The sequence below is a fragment of the Octopus sinensis genome, linkage group LG1 (assembly GCF_006345805.1).
Source record: "Octopus sinensis linkage group LG1, ASM634580v1, whole genome shotgun sequence".
NCBI classification, from domain to species: Eukaryota; Metazoa; Mollusca; class Cephalopoda; order Octopoda; family Octopodidae; genus Octopus; species Octopus sinensis.
Genome location: NC_042997.1, coordinates 192,922,805 through 192,943,027, shown reverse-complemented (window position 1 = coordinate 192,943,027; position 20,223 = coordinate 192,922,805). Strand labels below are relative to the sequence as shown.

General features: G+C 42.0%; 1 protein-coding gene across 2 annotated transcripts in view; it reads right to left on the bottom strand.

The window, feature by feature from the left end:
- Positions 1-15,428, bottom strand: part of LOC115213489 (tetratricopeptide repeat protein 30A) — a 35,761-nt gene extending 20,333 nt beyond the window's left edge. For both annotated transcript variants that reach the window (XM_029782490.2, XM_029782498.2), the window contains exons 1-9: positions 15,243-15,428; positions 11,145-11,210; positions 9,042-9,251; positions 7,547-7,603; positions 6,615-6,683; positions 5,328-5,499; positions 3,298-3,426; positions 1,763-1,965; positions 999-1,064 (exon numbers count right to left, since the gene is read on the bottom strand). In XM_029782490.2, the coding sequence (XP_029638350.1) occupies positions 999-1,064; positions 1,763-1,965; positions 3,298-3,426; positions 5,328-5,499; positions 6,615-6,683; positions 7,547-7,603; positions 9,042-9,251; positions 11,145-11,210; positions 15,243-15,296 (1,026 nt within the window). In that variant the 5' untranslated portion in view covers positions 15,297-15,428. The remainder of the gene's footprint in view (positions 1-998; positions 1,065-1,762; positions 1,966-3,297; positions 3,427-5,327; positions 5,500-6,614; positions 6,684-7,546; positions 7,604-9,041; positions 9,252-11,144; positions 11,211-15,242) is intronic.
- Positions 15,429-20,223: the final 4,795 nt, after the last annotated feature.

Genomic DNA, 20,223 nt, shown 5'->3' with positions numbered 1-20,223 from the left:
GAAAATAGTATCCAGTAAACAATATGGATAATATTTGATTTGAGATTTACCTAAGTATAGTTCTATTCTGGTATAAAGGAAACTGAGTTTCACCAAAAGTTTTGTATCTCATCCTTATTTAGTCTGCATAAGCAAAACAATGTTCATAACATTTGCAAACTTGCCTCTTCATCTTCACTTCTTTCTACTCTCCACAGGTCCTCTGCACTCAGGGCTCATGTCTTACTACCATGTAGCATTATACTTCATACACAGTTATCATAGTCTACCTTTCATTCTGAGAGAGAAACCTTCTGGTTCCCACAAATATATAAACTTCCTGAACTTTCTCTAGCCTGTTCTTACTCTGTTTAGTAATACTTTCAGAATATCCTCAATCACTGCTAATTAGATTACTTAGGAAACTGTCTACTACTTCTAGGGATCCCCCAGGCAATATTTCCTGTGCTTGTTACTCCTGCACATTCAGTCATTGGGGAAGACATTCCTGATTGACTATATAGGTGATTAGTTCAGCTCCTACTCCACCAAATATTTTAAGTACTCTACAGTAATTTTTGATTAGCTTGGGACTTTTCTTGCACTCATATTTGCTTTATCTATCATACTAGTATTTACTAAAATGGTCAATCTCTTTGTCAAGTTCCTCAAGCATTCTCTACAATAAACTTTCATAACAGCACTTCCATGACCAGACACAATGCCTCTCATCACCTGGCATAAAGACACCCCTCCATGAAAAACACACTGTTTCAGGTGAGGAGGTCTTGTCTTGTGAGTTACTTAGTGACCTCACTAGTTCCAGAGCCAGGTAAAAAGCTCCCAGAGCACTCTGTAATGTGGTTGGTACTGAGAAGGACATCCAATTGTAAACACCACACCAAAAGAGACATTGGTGCTTGGTGCAATCCTCTGGCTCCCCAGCTCCTGTCAAACCCATGCCAGCATAGAAAATGGATGCAAAATGATGATGTGTTAACCTTGCTTTCAATACTTACTGGCATCAGGTATTTGAATGTAAGGTGAGCATTTTCTGCGAGAACATCTGCAGCAAGGTCAAAATACTAAAGGGTGAAAAACAAAGAAAAAAAAGAGGAATTAAATGTTAAACATTCACAAGGAATTTGAAATAAAGTCTTCTTATTAACTTATTCCCGGTTTTACAAAACACTTGTAACACTAAGGCATAGGAGTGGCTGTGTGGTAAGTAGCTTGCTTACCAACCACATGGTTCCGGGTTCAGTCCCACTAAGTGGCACCTTGGGCAAGTGCCTTCTACTAGCCTCGGGCTGACACCAAAGCCTTGTGAGTAGATTTGGTAGACGGAAATTGAAAGAAGCCCGTCGTATATATATATATATATATATATATAAATATGTATGTATGTTTGTTTGTGTGTCTGTGTTTGTCCCCCCAACATCGCTTGACAACCGATGCTGGTGCGTTTACGTCCCTGTAACTTAGCGGTTCAGCAAAAGAGACCGATAGAATAAGTACTAGGTTTACAAAGAATGGGGTCGATTTGGTTGACTAAAGGTGGTGCTCCGGCATGGCCACAGTCAAATGACTGAAACAAGTAAATGAGAGTAACCCGGCATGGCCACAGCCTAATAACTGAAACAAGTAAAAGATAAAAGACATGCTGGTATATAAAAAGATATGTAAGAAAATTTTTCTCAAAATAAAGAATTAAACAATTCAATGAGTTGAATTTTAAAATGTGTCAAAACGAAATGGTTTCAAATCCAGAAGGAATATTTACTTCATATTTTATATAAAGAATGAGAAGATTTCCAAAGGTTTCTGGAGGAAATGTTGGCTGTTGCATGAGGAACTGTAGTTTGCCAAAGCCGCGAGTTGGTTCAATGTCCATGTTGATAAGTGCTTGATTGTGTAAGGTCACAACATCTAGCTCCTCTTCAGAGCGTGGGGGCATGTCAGTAAGGGCCTCACGTGCAGCTTTTACTAAAAGCAAGAGCAAAGAAAAATATATATTAAAAAATGTATGCATATATGTGTGTGTGTGTGTGTGTGTGCATATATAAATGCATAAACACTTGCACACATGTGCATACATACATACATCATAATCTGCATCATCACTTTAACATCAACTGTTCTCAGCTTCAATAGGCACAGGCATAATGGTGGTTCAGAAGCTTGCTTTCCAACCATGTGGTCCCAGGTTCAGTCCTACTGCATGACACCATGAGCAAGTGTCTTTTACTAGCGACCCAAGCTGATCAAAGCCTTTAATTCCTACTTTACTCTACTGGACCCTAATAAACATTCATTGTTTAAAAAAGTCCCATTATATTTTTAGAATTCTCTTTTAACATCTGTTTTCTATGCTGGCATGGGTTGGACGGTTTGACAGGAGCTGGTCATATGAGGAGCTGCCCAGGTTCCATGTCTGTTTTAAAGAATTCCTTTCTTTTTTTTTATTCTTTTGCTCCAATCATTTGAATGCGGCCATGCTGGAGCACCACCTTTAGTCAAACAAATTGACTCTAGGACTTATTCTTTGTAAGTCTAGTACTTATTCTGGCGGTCACTTTTGCCAAACTGCTAAATTACATGGATGTAAAAACACCAACGTCGATTGTCAAGTGATGATGGCAGTACAAACACAGACACACAAACATATACATACATATATATATATACATGACAGGTTTCTTCCAGGTTCCGTCTACCATATCCACTCACAAATATTTTATGCATTGTAGAAGTATAACCAGTTCATTGCACACAAATTCTAACAGAAAAATAGAATAAGTATCAAGCTTAAAAAAATGTAAGTTTGGGGTTGATTCATTTAACTAGAAATTCTTCAAGGCAATGCCCTAGAATGGCCGCAGTCTAATGACTAAGTTTGGGGTTGATTCATTCAACTAGAAATTCTTCGAGGCAATGCCCCAGCATGGCCACAGTCTAATGACTAAGTTTGGGGTTGATTCGTTCAACTAGAAATTTTTTGAGGCAGTGCCCCAACATGGTCACAGTCTAATGACTGAAACAGGAAAATATGATAAAAGATAAAGATAACAGAAACACAGGTATTTCATTCACTGACCTCAGAAGAAAGATAAAAGGCAAAGTCAACCACTGAAAGACTTGAACCCACAACACAAGGAACCGAAATAAATACTACCAGGTATTTTGTCTGATTTTTTAATGACTGCCAATATGCTGTGATGATGATGAGAATGATGAATACAAATGGAGATTTATACAACTTTTGTAAAATTAGATCAGTCAAAAGAGAAAGTAGAGGTGAACTGTAGTCTGACTTACTATTTTTCAGTTGATATTCAATGTTAGCTTTAAGATTGAAAGCTTGTACAAGTCCTGTCTCTTGTAATACTAATGTGTTCCCAACACTACGGGTTTCCAGTCCCATTGTAGTCATACCAATATCAAGATCTACAAGTAACAAAACAGTATAGATAATGGTCACAGAAACAAGTATTTGGTTGTTAATTATAAACATCTTCGTTTAACCCTTTGGTGTTCAGATTACTCTCTCAAATGTAATGCTTTTCCCCTCAAATTGTTTTGAATTAATCATGTATTATCTTGTAGCTTTAAGATTTCAAAGATGTGATTGTTTATCTTTAGAATGCAAGATCTCTGGAGATATGTTGTGACTGTGAAGACCCGACAAACAACATGAGTTCATGGCTGTTTCCTGCACCAGTTTCACATAGCAGCTCCAGCCCATCCAAAGTACCTTGGATTGCAGAATGGCCTGTTGTGCTTACCTTGGATTGTAGAGCAACCTGCTGTGCTCGAAGAGACCTACTGAGTCAAGTACATCAGCATCAAAATAAAAATGAAATGGAAATTGTAGTTGTGATACCTGTGCTGGTGGTGCGTAAAAAGCACCATCCAAACATGGCCAATACCAGCGCCGCCTTGACTGGCTTCTGTGCTGGTGGCATATAAAAAGCACCAACTGATCGTGGCCGCTGCCAGCCTCCTTTGGCATGTAAAAAGCACCATCAGAATGTGGCCGATGCCAGTGCCGCCTTGACTGGCTTGTGTCGGTGGCATGTAAAAGGCACCAGCCGATTGTGGCTGCTACCAGCCTCCCAGGGCACCTGTGCGCGTGGCACTTCAAAAGCACGCACTACACTCACTGAGTGGTTGGCATTAGGAAGGGCATCCAGCTGTAGAAACACTGCCAGATCAGACTGGAGCCTGGTGCAGCTTCCTGGCTTTCCAGATCCTAGTCGAACCGTCCAACCCATGCTAGCATGGAAAACGAACGTTAAACGATGATGATGATGACATTGTAAGGTGGGTTGAAAAGGCTGGACCTGGTGAGTGCAAACATAAAATCAGTACAATATTTTAGCCGGATACATCCGGTTTAGATGCTAATGGGTTAACTAATGTTTTTGCCAATTCCCCATTACAAATATGCTATTGCTGTTCTTGTGGTTAAAAGGTGGTGGTGATGTCAGTGACAGCAATGGTGGTAGAGCTGGTGGAACTGATAAACATTTGGAAAGTGGTTGAAATTAAAACACACCATCAAAATTTCATATAAATTTATGTTTCAAACACCAGATTAATGAGGACAAACATATTTTAATAAATCCTTCATTATTTTCAAATTTGAAACCAAAGTCAGTGTATTTCAACAGAAATATATATTTCTTTACTACCGACAAGGGGCTAAACACAGAGAGGACAAACAAGGACAGACATAGGTATTAAGTCGATTATATTGACCCCAGTGCGTAACTGGTACTTTATCTATCGACCCCAAAAGGATGAAAGGCAAAGTCGACCTCGGTGGAATTTGAACTCAGAACGTAATGGCAGACGAAATACCTATTTCTTTACTACCCACAAGGGGCTAAACACAGAGAGGACAAACAAAGGGATTAAGTCGATTACATCGACCCCAGTGCATAATTGGTACTTTATTTATTGACCCTGAAAGGATGAAAGGCAAAGTCGACCTCGGCGGAATTTGAACTCAGAACGTAATGGCAGACGAAATACCGCTAAGCATTTCGCCCGGCATGCTAATGTTTCTGCCAGCTTGCCGCCTTCAACAGAAATATAGTAACAAAACGATTAAACAAACATCATCATCATCGTTTAACGTCCGTTTTCCGTGCTAGCACGGGTTGGACGGTTCGACCGGGGTCTGGGAAGCCAGGGGCTGCGCCAGGCTCTAGTCTGATCTGGCAGAGTTTCTACACCTGGATGCCCTTCCTAACGCCAACCACTCCGCGAGTGTAGTGGGTGCTTTTTACGTGCCACCTGGAAAAGAAACTATTTAAAAAGTTCCAAGTTTAGTTATATCTTACCTGGATGCTCCTGTGCTCCTCTCTCAATAATTTCATTAATATACTTTAATGAGGCCGAATACTGCTTCATCATATAGAAGCACAATGCAATACTATAGGCTGTCTCAGCATTGTAACCAGTGACTTGCATGGCAGCAACAAATTTCTTACATGCCTCTTCATAATGGCTTTCCTATTGAAGAAACAAAAGGTGCTAATAAATAATAAATAAATAAATTTATTAATCCAATTTACAGGCATAGGCGTGGCTGTGTGGTAAGTAACTTGCTTACGAACCACATGGTTCCGGGTTTAGTCCCACTGCGTGGCACCTTGGGCAAGTGTCTTCTACTACAGCCTCAGGCCGACCAAAACCTTGTGAGCAGATTTGGTAGATGGAAACTGAAAGAAGCCCGTCATGTGTGTGTGTGTGTGTGTTTGTTCCCCAGCATCGCTTGACAACCAGTGTTGGTGTGTTTATGTTCCCATAACTTAGTGGTTCAGCAAGGGAGACTGATAGAATAAGTACCATACTTAAAAAAATAAGTACTGCAGTACATACATTTGACCAAAGGCTCTTGAAGGTGGTGTTCAAACATGGTCGCAGTCTAACTTTTCAAAGTTATTTTTTGTTAAAGTTGTCGTATTTCAGTAATTTCAACCAATCAATGACGTGTATTCAGCTGAATAAAATTACTGCCGTTGTTTGTCGACAACTTCTGGTGGTGTATATTTTGTGTGTCACTGTTATTTATGACATATTTCATCTCAGTTACCTTTGTATGAATAAACGAGTGTATCTGAAGCATGTTTACTTCATGGCACCACCATAATCATTCGTGCATTTCTACCACTTTTAGTTTTTTTTCCTGTTTTTCAGCTATTTTCGGAAATACTTTTTTGCCCCCCTCCCCCTCCAATTTCTTCATTTTTCACTTTTTCCGTAACTCTAACCCTAACCCTAAAACCCCAACACCTTAAAGCTAAAACCAGTACAAACGCACAAACGATGTCATAAATAACAGTGACAAACGAAATATACACCACAGGAAGTTCTTGTTGACAAACAACAGCAGTAATTTTATTCAGCTGAATACACGTCATTGATTGGTTGAAATTACCGAAATACGACAACTTTAACACGAAATAACTTTGAAAATAGAAACTTTTCTCAACAACACTAAGAGTAAAAGATGTTTTATATGACACATTCTACCAGTGTCCGAAATTTGAAAGTGTTTAGTTACAAAAAATTAATTTCTCCATCTGCCGTTCAAAGGGAAAAGATCCATATTATGTCTTACTAACCTTGAATAAGATACAAGCTTGATTTAATTCAGTGTCAGAATCCTGCTGTGGACATTGGTCAACCAGAGCCTGTAGAAAATTAATAGAAATTTAACATTAATAGCAAGTTCACATAACCTTCGTTTCTTTCATTCACTTACCCTGGCCCTGCTGACATCACACTCTCATTCTCCACCTCTCTTTCTATCCTTGACCACATTGACTGAGCAGACACACCACAAGGTCAAGAGAGCCCTTTAGTTTTGTTGTTATAGTGAAATACAAAGTGAATGTGTTAGAGGGACATCTAGCTGTAGAAACCATGCAAAAATTGAAACATATGAGAGAGACATGACCTTCTGACTCATCTAAAAGAACCCCTTTGGTCATGAATGACCATGGGATTGCACCTAGAAATTTACCCTCCGAGGCAAAGTCAGGGCAAGATTGTTTGTGGAAGGCCAGTAGTTGCCCATGCATACCAGCCTCCCCTCTCCACACCACTGATGTTATCCAAGGGAAAGGCAAAGGACGATACAGCTTGGCACTAGTGATGTCGCAACTCATTTCTACAGCTGAGTGGACTGGAGCAACATGAAATAAAGTGTCTTGCCCAAGAACACAACACACATTCCGGTCTAGGAATCAAACTCACTACATCATTATTGTGAATCTGATGCTTTAACCACTGAGCCATCTGTACCCATTTAGAAGATAGTAAATCTAAATAAGAACTATCAGCAATGAAATACTGGAAGAGCACTTTGCCTAATACCCAACCATTTCAACCACCCGACACCCTTTTATTGATGTAAATATTAATTCATACCAGACACATACATAAATGCTCATAGATATGTACACACACAAATGCGTATAAAGGGGAGGGTAAGACAGAAAAAGAGAGAATAGTTTATTAAAGCTAGTTTTAGACATTTTGAAGCAAATCTTACTTTTGCCCCAGGAAGGTCCTCTTCTCCATATTTTATAGCAGCTTGCAGTTTGGTAACCTGAAAAAAAAATCATAAATATAAAATACTGTGCTAGACATTAAATTAAATTTCACAGTGCTGCCTTGTCTGGCTTCTGTGCTTGTGGCATGTAAAAAGCACCAATCCGATCGTGGCCGTTGCCAGCCTCGCCTGGCACGTAAAAAGCACCCACTACACTTTCGGAGTGGTTGGCGTTAGGAAGGGCATCCAGCTGTAGAAACACTGCCAGATCAGAATGGAGCCTGGTGCAGCCTTCTGGCTTCCCAGATCCCCGGTCGAACCGTCCAACCCATGCTAGCATGGAAAACGGACGTTAAACAATGATGATGATGATGAATGAAACTGGGCTTGTGGATACATGTAGTTTTATTTCTTCTGCAATATTTATAAGTAACCTTACAAGGAAATTCTCTAATGATGTTTAACAAATCACATGATTTTAATTCAAGGATCTCACATTACAACCATACACACAAATTTTCTTATTATGACATAATCAGAGTCATCATCATCATCATTTGACTGAGGTCTAGCGAACAAGATGGCTGCACCAGACTCCACACTGATCTGGCAGTTTCTACAGCTGGATGCCCTTCCTAACGCCAACCACTCCAACAGTGTAGTGGGTGCTTTAACGTGCCACTGGTACGAGGGCCAGTCAGGCGGAACTGGCAATGGCCATGCCCAAATGGTGCTTTTTATGTGCCACCTGCACAGGAGCCAGTTCAGTGGGACTGGCAACGACATCGCTCAAATGATTTTCATGTGCCACCGGCACAAGTGCCATTAAAGCGACACTGGTAATCATCACATTTGAACGTTGCTTTTTACGTGTCACTGACACGGAAGCTAGTCAGCTGCTTTGGCAATGATCACGCTTGGATGGTGAACTTAGCACTCCACTGGCAGAGGTGCCAGTCATCGAATTTGCAAATTTGATTTGATTTTGATTTCACTTGCATCAACAGGTCTTCACAAGCAGAGTTTAGTGTCCAATGAAGGAAAGGTATGCATAAGTGGGCTGGTTACACCCCTGGCATAAGCCACAGGTTATGGTCTCACTTGGCTTGCTGGGTCTTCTCACGCACTGCATATTTCCAAAAATCTTGGTCATTAGTCATTGCCTCGGTGAGACCTAATGATCAAAGGTTGTGCTTCACCACCTCATCCCAGGTCTTCCTGGGTCTACCTCTTCCACAGGTTCCCTCAACCGCTAGGGTGTGGTACTTTTCACACAGCTATCCTCATCCATTCTCACCACATGACCATACCAGCGCAGTCATCTCTCTTGCACACCACATCTGATGTTTCTTAGGTTCAACTTTCCTCTCAATATCTTATTTATAAATTTGTTAAATGCTTGTACCTGGAAATTCATGAGAGTCAAACACAATTTTTAAACACTGAAGTGAATAACAATGAGAAATAATTGATTTCTATACATTGTAATACATACCTTCACCTGATAATCTGAACTCTCAATTTGACAAGCGATTTTCATTGCCTCTTGGTAAAGACATGCTTTATATAACGACTGAGCATAATAAAGTTTGTAGTTCTCAACATCTGGATGTAGAATGGACAGTTGTTCATAGCAGTCTGCAGCATCGACAAAGCTCTGCAGTTGAAAATGGCAGTATCCCAGCAAAGATAGCGCAGCACGTGACTGAAGAATGGAAGACTCAAAGTTAAATAGTTAAACAATGTGGGTTTAAAACACACACACACACACACACATATATATATTACTCTTTTACTTGTTTGAGTCATTTGACTGCGGCCATGCTGGAGCACCGCTTTTTAGTTGAGCAAATCGACCCCAGGACTTATTCTATCAGTCTCTTTTGCCGAACTGCTAAGTTACAGGGACGTAAACACACCACCATCGGTTGTCAAGCGATGTTGGGGGGACAAACACAGACACACACATCATCATCATCATCATTTAGCGTCCGCTTTCCATGCTAGCATGGGTTGGATGGTTCAACTGGGGTCTGTGAAGCTGGAAGGATTCGTCAGGCCCAGTCAGATCTGGCAGTGTTTCTACGGCTGGATGCCCTTCCTAGGCTTCTTTCAGTTTCCTTCTACCAAATCCACTCACAAGGCTTTGGTCGGCCTGAGGCTATAGTAGAAGACACTTGCCCAAGGTGCCACGCAGTGGGACTGAACCCAGAACCATGTGGTTGGTAAGGAAGCTACTTACCACACAGCCACATATGAGAAGTGCTGAAAAGTTCCTGGCTTTAAGGGTATCACAAAAGGCCTGGTTGGAGGCCTAACCTTCTGAGTTCTATTCCAGGGCTTAGAAAAACTGAAGGACTACAGCAATAAGGTGTGAATTTGAGAGGGAAATATGTTGAATAAAATTGTAATTAACTGATTCTCTTGTACTTTCTCTCATCCAAAGCCAGGAACTTTTCAGCACCCCCTTGTATATACATAAATACATATACCAGGTACTTCAGAAGTCTCTTCAGCATTTAGATGACGTATAAAATTTCTATTTCCATATACTTTTGTTTTGATACATTTTGAATATTATCAATTACTATTTTATTGTAAATAACATTCTATGCTTCTTTAGTTGAGCAAATCGACCCCAGGACTTATTCTTTGGATGCCTAGTACTTATTCTATCAGTCTCTTTTGCCGAACCGCTAAGTTATGGGGACATAAACACACCACCACCAGTTGCCAAGCGATGTTGGAGGAACAAACACAGACACACAAACATATACACACATACATATATATATATATATATATATATATATATATATACATATATACGACGGGCTTCTTTCAGTTTCCATCTACCAAATCCACTCACAAGGCCTTGGTCGGCCCGAGGCTATAGTAGAAGACACTTGTCCAAGGTGCCACACCGTGGGACTGAACCCGGAACCATGTGGTTGGTAAGCAAGCTACTTACCACACAGCCACTCCTGTGCCTATGGTTTCTTTCTCTAATGTTTCTAGCCACTAAAACATGTTCTCTGAGTGAGGACACTATTGCAAACCTATACAAGTAAAGGTGTGACAAACAAAATAGGAATTTGAAAGATGAATCTATAAAACTACTTTTTAAGCATTGAATGGCTATGAGTTTCTACAGAATTAAATAGTAATCAAAGGGGTCTAGAGGTAAAAATTTGGCTTAGAACCACAGAGCTAGAAAGAATTAAATATAATGTATTTGTGTAGTTGTGGTTAAATGTTTTTACACAAGACAAGGTAGAGAATTTTCTCCTTGGTCTATTTCTGGAGTGAAAGGCTTTATCATGTCCAAACACATTCAAACATTTCTCTTAATATGAAGTAGGGATGATGGTGGAGGTGATTGACATCGTTTAATTATCAAAGTTTCTAGACTCATTGGAGAACGATGAAGTTGTGTGGTAATGGTATTGGAATTACCAAGCAGATGCTACTTTCTCGATGCACAGATACACCCAGGTAAAATAGAAGTAGCAACTAAAAGCCAGAGAAAGTGGAAACAATGTGCTTTAGCTAGTAGAAAGGTTTTAATCTTATAACTTTCCAGAAAATTTATACTCACAGTTGGGTGTGTTTCAAGCTGGTGGTTCAATAATCGCACAGCATCTACATAACGTTGATCACGTATCTTAGGAAAATAGAAAGAGAAAACAACAAAAATAAGACAAAGGAAAAATTTAATTTAATTTAATTTAATTTTTATTGGCTCGAAAAGCAAAAGCAAGGCCATGTAGGGGGACAGGGAGTTGTGTACAGGGAGGATGGTCATACAAAGAGTTCAGGCCATTTCCAGTCAAGAGAGACTTTGAAAATATGTATATGTTGACTATTACTGAGATGTCTGTTTGTGCATACTTACGAAGGACATCTCTAAACATGAATGAACAGCTCTAGTGTTCCAGCTCTAAAGATTTTGTATGGGAAATAGCTAATACAAAATATTCCCATTGGAATGATATAATGGATTCTATAAGGTGGTGAGCTGATAGAACTTTTAGCACATCGGGCAAATTGCTTAGCAGCATGTCATCTGTATTTATGTTCTGAGTTCAAATTCTGCAACAGTCGACTTCACCTTTCATCCTTTCAGGTTTGATAAAATAAATACCAATTCAGCACTTGGGTTGATATAATCAACTTACTCCCTCCCCTAAAATTGCTGGCCTTGTGTCAAAATCTGAAACCAATATAGTAGATACTATAACAAAGAAAATCTAACTATACAAAACAGAATACGCTGCTCCACAGCTCTATATTTATACAAAATTGCTGGTGTTGATGTTGCTAAGGCACAGGCATGGAAACTTGTCCACGCTGTCATCTAGTGGGGCTGAACCTGGAACCATCTGATTTGGAAACAAACTTTTTATTCTCCAGCCTTATTTGCGTCAATATACTGCTTTATACATAGATACATACATACATGTGGAGGCGCAATGGCCCAGTGGTTAGGGCAGCGGACTCGCGGTCGTAGGATCGCGGTTTCGATTCCCAGACCGGGCGTTGTGAGTGTTTATTGAGCAAAAACACCTAAAAGCTCCACGACGCTCCGGCAGGGGGGGGGGTGATCCCTGCTGTACTCTTTCACCACTCTTTCTCTCTTTCTTCTGTTGGCCTGCCCGCTTAGCCAGTGGGGTGGCGTCATTCAAAGGCTAAAACAATGCGAAGCGCATTGTGACCAGCGATGTGTAACAACATCTGACGGTCTGGTCGGTCACGTGATCACATACATACATACATGTATACGTACATACATACATACGTACGTACATACATACATACATTAATACATAGTATTATGCACAGGCTAAGGTCGTTAAGAAGTTTGCTTCCCAACCACATGGTTTTTGGTTCAGTCCCATTGTGTGGCACCTTTGTTAATGAGTATGTATCTGCTTTTTCTAGTAGGTCAGGTAACCGTATAAAATGTCCCAGTTTCATAGCAACGGATTGTTTCCTCCGAGTTTTTTAGGTTATTTTTTTTTTATTTCCCAAAGCAACTGTAAAGCAGTAGTATCTGAATCACTTTGGGTTTCAGGTTTGTACTTTGATTGTGAGAGACAGTGTGATATATTTGGATTAGTTTCAGTCAGTTGAGTAAGAATAGTCAAAGATGAAGGATATTGCAGTAAACTCCTTCCTATTTGGTACCACTGGGACGGGAGGGTTGTTGGATAACTAAATTTTCCTGATTTCTGATCATTGCTTTTTACACTATAATAGACTTTACATTAAAACTCTCTATTATATACATCAGTATTAATGTTAATGGAGGCACAATGGCCCAGTGGTTAGGGCAGTGGACTCGCAGTCGGAGGATTGCAGTTTCGATTCCCAGACCGGGCGTTGTGTGTTTATTGAGCGAAAACAGCTAAAGCTCCACGAGGCTCTGGCAGGGATTGGTGGCGACCCCTGTTGTACTCTTTCACCCCAACTTTCTCTCACTCTTTCTTCCTGTTTCTTGAGCAACGCTGCAATGGACTGGCGTCCTGTCCAGCTGGGGAGAACTCATATGCCACAGAAACCTGGAAACTGGGCCCATGAGACTGCCTAGGCTTGAAAAAGGGTGCATAAATAAATAAATTAAATAATTAACGTTAAAGGGCACCATTCGAGCGTGATCGTTACCAACGTCGCCTTACTCGCACCTGTGCCGGTGGCATGTCTAAAAGGATTCGAGCGAGGTCGTTGCCAGTACCGCCTGACTGGCCCCCATGCCGGCGGCACGTAAAAAGCACCCACTACACTCTCAGAGTGGTTGGCGTTAGGAAGGGCATCCAGCTGTAGAAACTCTGCCAAATCAAGATTGGAGTCTGGTGCAGCCATCTGGTTCACCAGCCCTCAGTCAAAATCGTTCAACCCATGGTAGCATGGAAAGTGGACGTTAAACGATGATGAATTAATGTTAATATTCTGGATATAGGAGGCAGCAAGCTGGCAGAGTTGTTAGCACACTGGGCAAAACACTTCATAGCATTTTGTCTGTTTTTACGTTCTGCGTTGTAATTCTGCAGAGATCGACTTTGCCTTTCATTCTTTCAGGGTCGATAAAATAATTATCAATTGAACACTGGGATCCATGTAATCGGCTTACCCACTTCCCTGAATTTGCTGGCCTTGTACCAACATTTGAAACTAATATTCTGAATATAGTAGAAATGTGAGAAATAGGAAGAAATAAAAATATAATTTAAGTAAAGAACAAACTTTATTTCCCAAATGAAATACAAGGAACTATAAATGCTGAAAGGCAAAATCCATTTTAGATACACTACAAACTTCCTTGCTTTTAATGACAATTAATTAACAGAAATTGGCACAATTTCTCTTGACTCTAATTAACAATTTTCTTTTATTTTTTTTCTTCAGGATGCTAGTTGCCTGAGCAATCTGGTTCTTTGAGTACTAGATAAAAGGGAGTTTATTGTATGTTGAGAGACTGGGCTGTCATTACAATATTACAGAGCCCCCCACACACACACATTAGGTAAACAATTCACTGGAGCCCTTACACCGTTTATTGACAGCATACATAGATTAGCAGTGAACCTCGAGACCCATAGAGCAGGGTGGATGGACAACTACCCAGTGTGTGAGACTGGCCAGAAATAACCAACATAGAATTGGTGAAACTTTAACCAATTAGTTAACATGAATTGCAAGTTAGTCTGGTTTGAGACATTAAAATGAGAATTTCACGGAATTTTGACAACTTCTAACTTACTAATGATAGAAAAATAAAGTTATCGGTATTCGAGCGAGAGAAAAATTATACATTACGCCACAACGCAGAGACAATTAAATTATTAAAAAGCCAACAAGGGACTCTGTGTAGTCTTTTGACTTGCTAGAAATAGCTACAAAATCTCCTTCAAACCAACTTTATCGTTTAAAAAAAGGGTATATTTTTAACATAGTTCAGGAAACACTGCTTAAAAAAGGAAAAGAAAAAAAAGCAGGTGAGGTAATCATGGCCGGAATACCTTACTTCAATCAGGCCGACTTGTAGCTAAAGAACAAAAACAACGCACAACAGAAATGAATAGAAATCAATGACAGATCAATAACGGGGTAAGTTGTCATTGGCTAATTAAATAAGTGAAAAATAAAATTAATTAAGGAACAAAAATCAATAATAAACTTTCCTTAACTTTGTAGAAAATATACTTCTATAGATAAGGTCAAAAACCTTAGTTTGATTGTAACTAACGCGATGCTCTGTGACAACTTGCCTGTAAATAAAGAACAAATTATTCTCTGGAGTGAAGCAACAATTTGGAGTGTAGTGTATTTTTAGTTCCTAGAAACGGAATGAAATTTAATCATTTTAAGCACAAGAGCTGTGATATTTACTGAGAACATGAAGTTAGAACAGAAAACAAAAAATAAATGGAAATAGTGTTCTGCTTTCGTCTTGTTTTACTGTTTGCTTTCAGTCTGGCAGCCTTTTTTTTATGTGGCGAAATTCTTAATTTTTTTTAAACTGACATACAATGGGCCAGCAATATTCATAAAATAAAGTTCTAAAGGGGAAAATAAGCAAGCAAATTTTATCTAATTTACATGACTTGCGGTGTGAGGGGACGTTGTTGTTGGGGAAAAAGTTCGGAAAACAAGTATTTCAAAAATATCAAATAAATAATGGGAACCAATAACTTACATGCCCATAAATTGTTGAGGTGAATTCCCCCTCTTTAATCTGTATTGTAGCCATTGTTTGTTAACTTTATCGCCTTGGGGTGCGTTGCAAAATAAGTTTTTCACTTCATAACAGAACGTAATTAGAGAGGGTGGGAGAGATTTACTTGGTCACCCTGACAACTGCAGATGCTGTTAGAGAGGTGTTTTCAGGGGAGTTAATTACAAAAGTGGTGAAAATATATCGATATTCTGTTGTGTCTGGGGCGAGTAATTTTCTTCAACATACGAACTCATATAAAGAATCTTGCAAACAAAATCCAAAAACGAAATATAACAATATATTATTCCTAATGCGACATATATAATCTCCTCTCCACCAAATATTAATGAAAATTTATGACATTTTTTCGCAACTTTATGAATGAAATAACTAAATAGATTTTGTAGTCATATAGTTCTTCCTTCTGCATCAAGGTGTTTGAAGAGTTTTAAAAGTTGGAAACCATCTTTATTTATTTTAAATATTTGTTCGCCGTATTTTCAATCCTCACTAAATTGGCGAGATGGCAGAATCGTTAGCAAGCCGGACAAAATGCTTCACGACATCTCGTCCGTCTTGGCGTTCTGAGTAAAGATTTCGCCAAGGTCGACTTTGCCTTTCATCCTTTTGGGATCGATGCAATTAATTTACCCCCCACTTCTCAAAAACTATGGCCTGTGCCAAAATTTGAAACTGTAACGTGAAAGGATCTATCATCGAAGCACTGGCAGGGTGTCGAGATCCTTTCTAGTCACATACAAAAATTCTTGTAGAAAACAAACAGACGAAACTCAGGTTAAAGGTGAACAGACAACTTGGTTTATTGATTCATGGTTGTACGTTGTCTGATGGGGGAATAGACAGCCTCTGAGATACTGCTGGTGTTGGTCGTTGAGGTGGTTGAAGTTGGTTGAAGTTGGTTGAAGTGGTGTGTGGCTGTCAGAGCCAGGGAAACCGTGACCGATCGCAGTGCTGTCTTGAGCCGAAGAGAGAGATTTGAGGTTCGCGGGCTCGAGAGATGTTTTCCCGCACATGCGCATGGGGAAGACTTCCGGTGGCCACCCGGAAGTAGTCCCATTCTGCGCATGCGCGCCGAACCCTACACTGTAGCATCACTACAGGGCTCCCCTCCGAGTGCGAAGTACGGCAACCAGAATATTGTGGTGGTGCTGCAGAGAAACAGAAGGCTTGCCGATCCCCCAGAAGACTTGGTACATACTATTATACAATAAGAAACATTTTAAAGTTAAATGTAAATTGTTTTTGAAAGTTTCTTGGGCCAATGCACTGTTCTGCCCGATTTTGTAACATACGGTGTGCTCGGGGCACCCGTTGACGGCGAGGGTGGTGTTGTAGGAGCCGGTGAAGGTGATTGTGCAGGTGAAGGCGTTTGTGCAGGTGAAGGCGTTTGTGCAGGTGAAGGCGTTGTTAAAGGTGCATAGGTGGGTGTGTCAAGGTTGTCATCAAAAGATGAAGACGTCTCAAAATGTGCCTTTTTTAAACGGTCCACGGAAACGGTCTCCGAACGACCATTTATCTCAATCGTGAAAACCTTTGGTGTGCGAGAAAGCACACGAAAAGGTCCTTTATAGGGAGAAACAAGTGGGCCCTTCACAGAATCGTCCCGAACAAAAACATGCGACCAGGTGTTCATATCCGGTGGAAGATGGGACGGTGGAGATTGCTTTCTGGGAAGCATGGGCGGAAGGTTTGAAAAATATTCCCGCAGTCTGGTGACATAGGTCGCCGGATCATGGGGCGGGGAAGTGTCTGGCACCAACATCGTACCGGGCAATGCCAGTGTGGTACCATACAGCAGCTCTGCAGCAGAAAACCCCAGGTCTGCCTTGACAGCAGTCCGACAGCCGAGAAGCACAATGGGCAGAAATTCGATCCAGGACTGTGGGTCCGAAGAGGCACGAAGAGCGGCCTTGAGCTGTCTATGGAACCGCTCAACCAATCCATTAGACGCTGGATGGTAGCTTGTGGTGTGGATATGGTGCATACCCAAAATTCGCGACAATTCGCGAAATAGCGAGGCCTCAAACTGTCGTCCACGATCAGTTGTCAATCGGGACGGGACTCCGAAACGAGAAATCCAGTTTGAAACGAAAGCTCGCGCAACAGTCTCAGCAGAAATGTCTGCTATCGGAATGGCTTCTGGCCAGCGGGAGAAACGATCGACACAAGTTAATAGATAAGAGAACCCGCGACTCACAGGCCATGGTCCAACCAGATCGATGTGGACATGGCGAAAACGGGCCTCCGTGGGGGGAAATTGTCCAAGCGGGGCACGAACGTGCCGTTGAATCTTGGATCGTTGACACTTGGAGCAGGTGCGTGTCCAACAAGTAATTGTGCGACGCATATTCGGCCAGAAAAACCGAGCAGTGATTAGTTTGAGGGTGGCAGCGATGCCAGGATGTGATAAGGAGTGCAGTGCTTCAAACACTGAGCGTTGATGGGTCTCAGGCACCAGTGGCCTGGGAGATCCAGTTGAAGTGTCACAAAGAATGGTGCCTTCGGCTGACGGAAGCGGAAGGTAGGAAAACTGGCAACAGGAGAACTTGGGAGAAGTTAAATCTAACGACGCCAAAGGTGGCTGCTCCTGCGATATGGCAGCTAAGTCGATAGCAGCAGGAGACGAAAGGGCGCAAACTGGAAGGCGAGAGAGAGCGTCAGCAGGAACGTTCTCTTTTCCAGGTATGTGTCGAATGTTGCTAGTAAATTGAGAGATAAAATCCAGGTGCCGAAAAGCACGGGGTGAGAGTTTGTCCGTTTTTGAAAACAGGGCAAACGTAAGGGGCTTGTGATCCGTATAGATCACAAAATCTCGCCCTTCAAGTTGATGCTGGAAATGACGAACCGACAGATAGATCGCTAGGAGCTCACGATCAAAGGTGCTGTATCGTCGTTCAGCTGGTTGCAGTTGACGGGAAAAGAAGGCTAGAGGTCGAACATGGTCATCCACTGTGTGTTGTAACACAGCGCCAATGGCAGTGTCCGATGCGTCCACAGTCAAAGAGAGAGAAGCACCAGGAACTGGATGTGCAAGCAAAGAAACAGAAGCCAGCTCCTTCTTAATGGACTCAAAGGCTGTCACTGCCTCAACAGAGAGGGTGACTTGACTGTCCTTTCTAGGAGAGTCCTTTAACAGCCTGGTGAGAGGTAGCAGCTTATCTGCACAACCGGGAATGAAGCGTCGGTAGAAATTGACCATCCCTAGATAATGCCTGAGCTGGCGCAAGGAAGTGGGGGGTGCGATGCGTTGAATGGCATCGACTTTTGACGAGAGGGGGCTGATTCCAGTCGAATCAATATGATGCCCTAGAAAATCTAGGGAAGAGCGTCCGAAAACACACTTGTCGGGGTTTATGCGTATGCTATACGCGCGAAGACGCTGGAAGAGTTGAGAAAGGTGCCGGAGATGATTTTCTCGTGTGTCGCTCGCAATGAGTATGTCATCGACATAGGCAAACACAAAATCAAGACCGCGGACAACCTCATCAATGAAACGCTGGAAGGTGCTAGTAGCATTCCGCAAACCGAAACTCATGTACAAAAACTCAAAACACCCAAACGGGGTAGTGATTGCAGTTTTTGGAACGTCGGCTGGGTTGACCGGTATTTGGTGGTAAGCGCGTATCAGATCGACCTTCGAAAAAATGGTACAACCATGGAGATTTGCTGTAAGTCCCGGAGATTTCTAATCGGATAGCGATCGGCTATTGTGACGGCATTGAGGCGTCGATAGTCTCCAACCGGGCGAAAATCAGACTCGCCCTTTCGCGCCAAATGAAGGGGAGATGCCCATGGGCTGGTGGAGGGGCGTATAATGCCAAGTTGAAGCATGTGCTCAAACTCGGCTCTGGCCGTTTTAAGTCGGTCTGGCGCTAGGCGCCGGGGGCGTGAGAATACAGGTGGCCCATTGGTGGTGATGAAATGGAGGGTCGAGTGGGTGGGATTTTCCGGTTTAAAGGCAATGTCCACTAGCTCCGGAAATGAAACCAAAAGAGAGTGAAAAGGGTCTCCAGAGGTGGCAACAAAGAATGTCGGGCTAAGGACCGCAGTGGTGGAACTCCCAGTCGGTGTAGAGAGCGACGTCGTGCTATCAAGAAGCCTCCGACGCCTGACATCCACCAATAGGTTAAACCTATCCAGGAAATCAGCGCCGAGAATAGGATGCGGGATGTCAGCGATGACGAAAACCCATCGAAAGTCTCGACGAAGGTTGAGGTTGAGGCGCAGCGAAATCTGACCGTAAGTGGTTATGGGAGACGAGTCAATAGCATGCAAGACAATCGAAGAGCGCTTCGGCTTGTCTGCAGCCAGACGAAGGGGCCAGATGCTGCAACAGGAGCCGGTGTCTACCATGAAGAATTTCTCCGACACCAGATCTTTTACAAAAACTGCACGATTTTTGGGAATGGCGATGGAAGAAGGTGACGTGCTCACCTCCTCCGGACTTAGTTTTCCGAGGGCTTGAAAGTGCACGGCTGGGTGCACCGATCTGCCCTTTTGACAGAGCGACTACGACTGCGTTGTCGGCGCTCGATCGCACGGGATAGATCGTCGATTCGCCGCGTGAGCGCATCAATCCGCTCGGTTAGTGAAATTTGCGCAGGGCCCCCTATACATGCACAGAGGCCTCGCGATGGAGATGGATTCGGAAATTCCAGTATTCCATCGGCCATCGTGGCAATCTGAATATTGCTCTCCCCCGAACGTGTGTTGCGGCGGAGGATTTCTGCTTTCACAGACGCGTATGTGGCATCCGGGTGGGGACTTATTATTAGATCCCTGATCGATGCGGCGAGTCGGGGATGTAAGCCGGAATGTAGCAGGTGCAACTGCTGCTGTGGAGAAATGGCATGTGCATCAAAATACCACTCCACTTGGGCAAACCACAGACCCATATCCCCCGTAAATGAAGGCAAACCTGAAGCCATGCCTTTGTCGG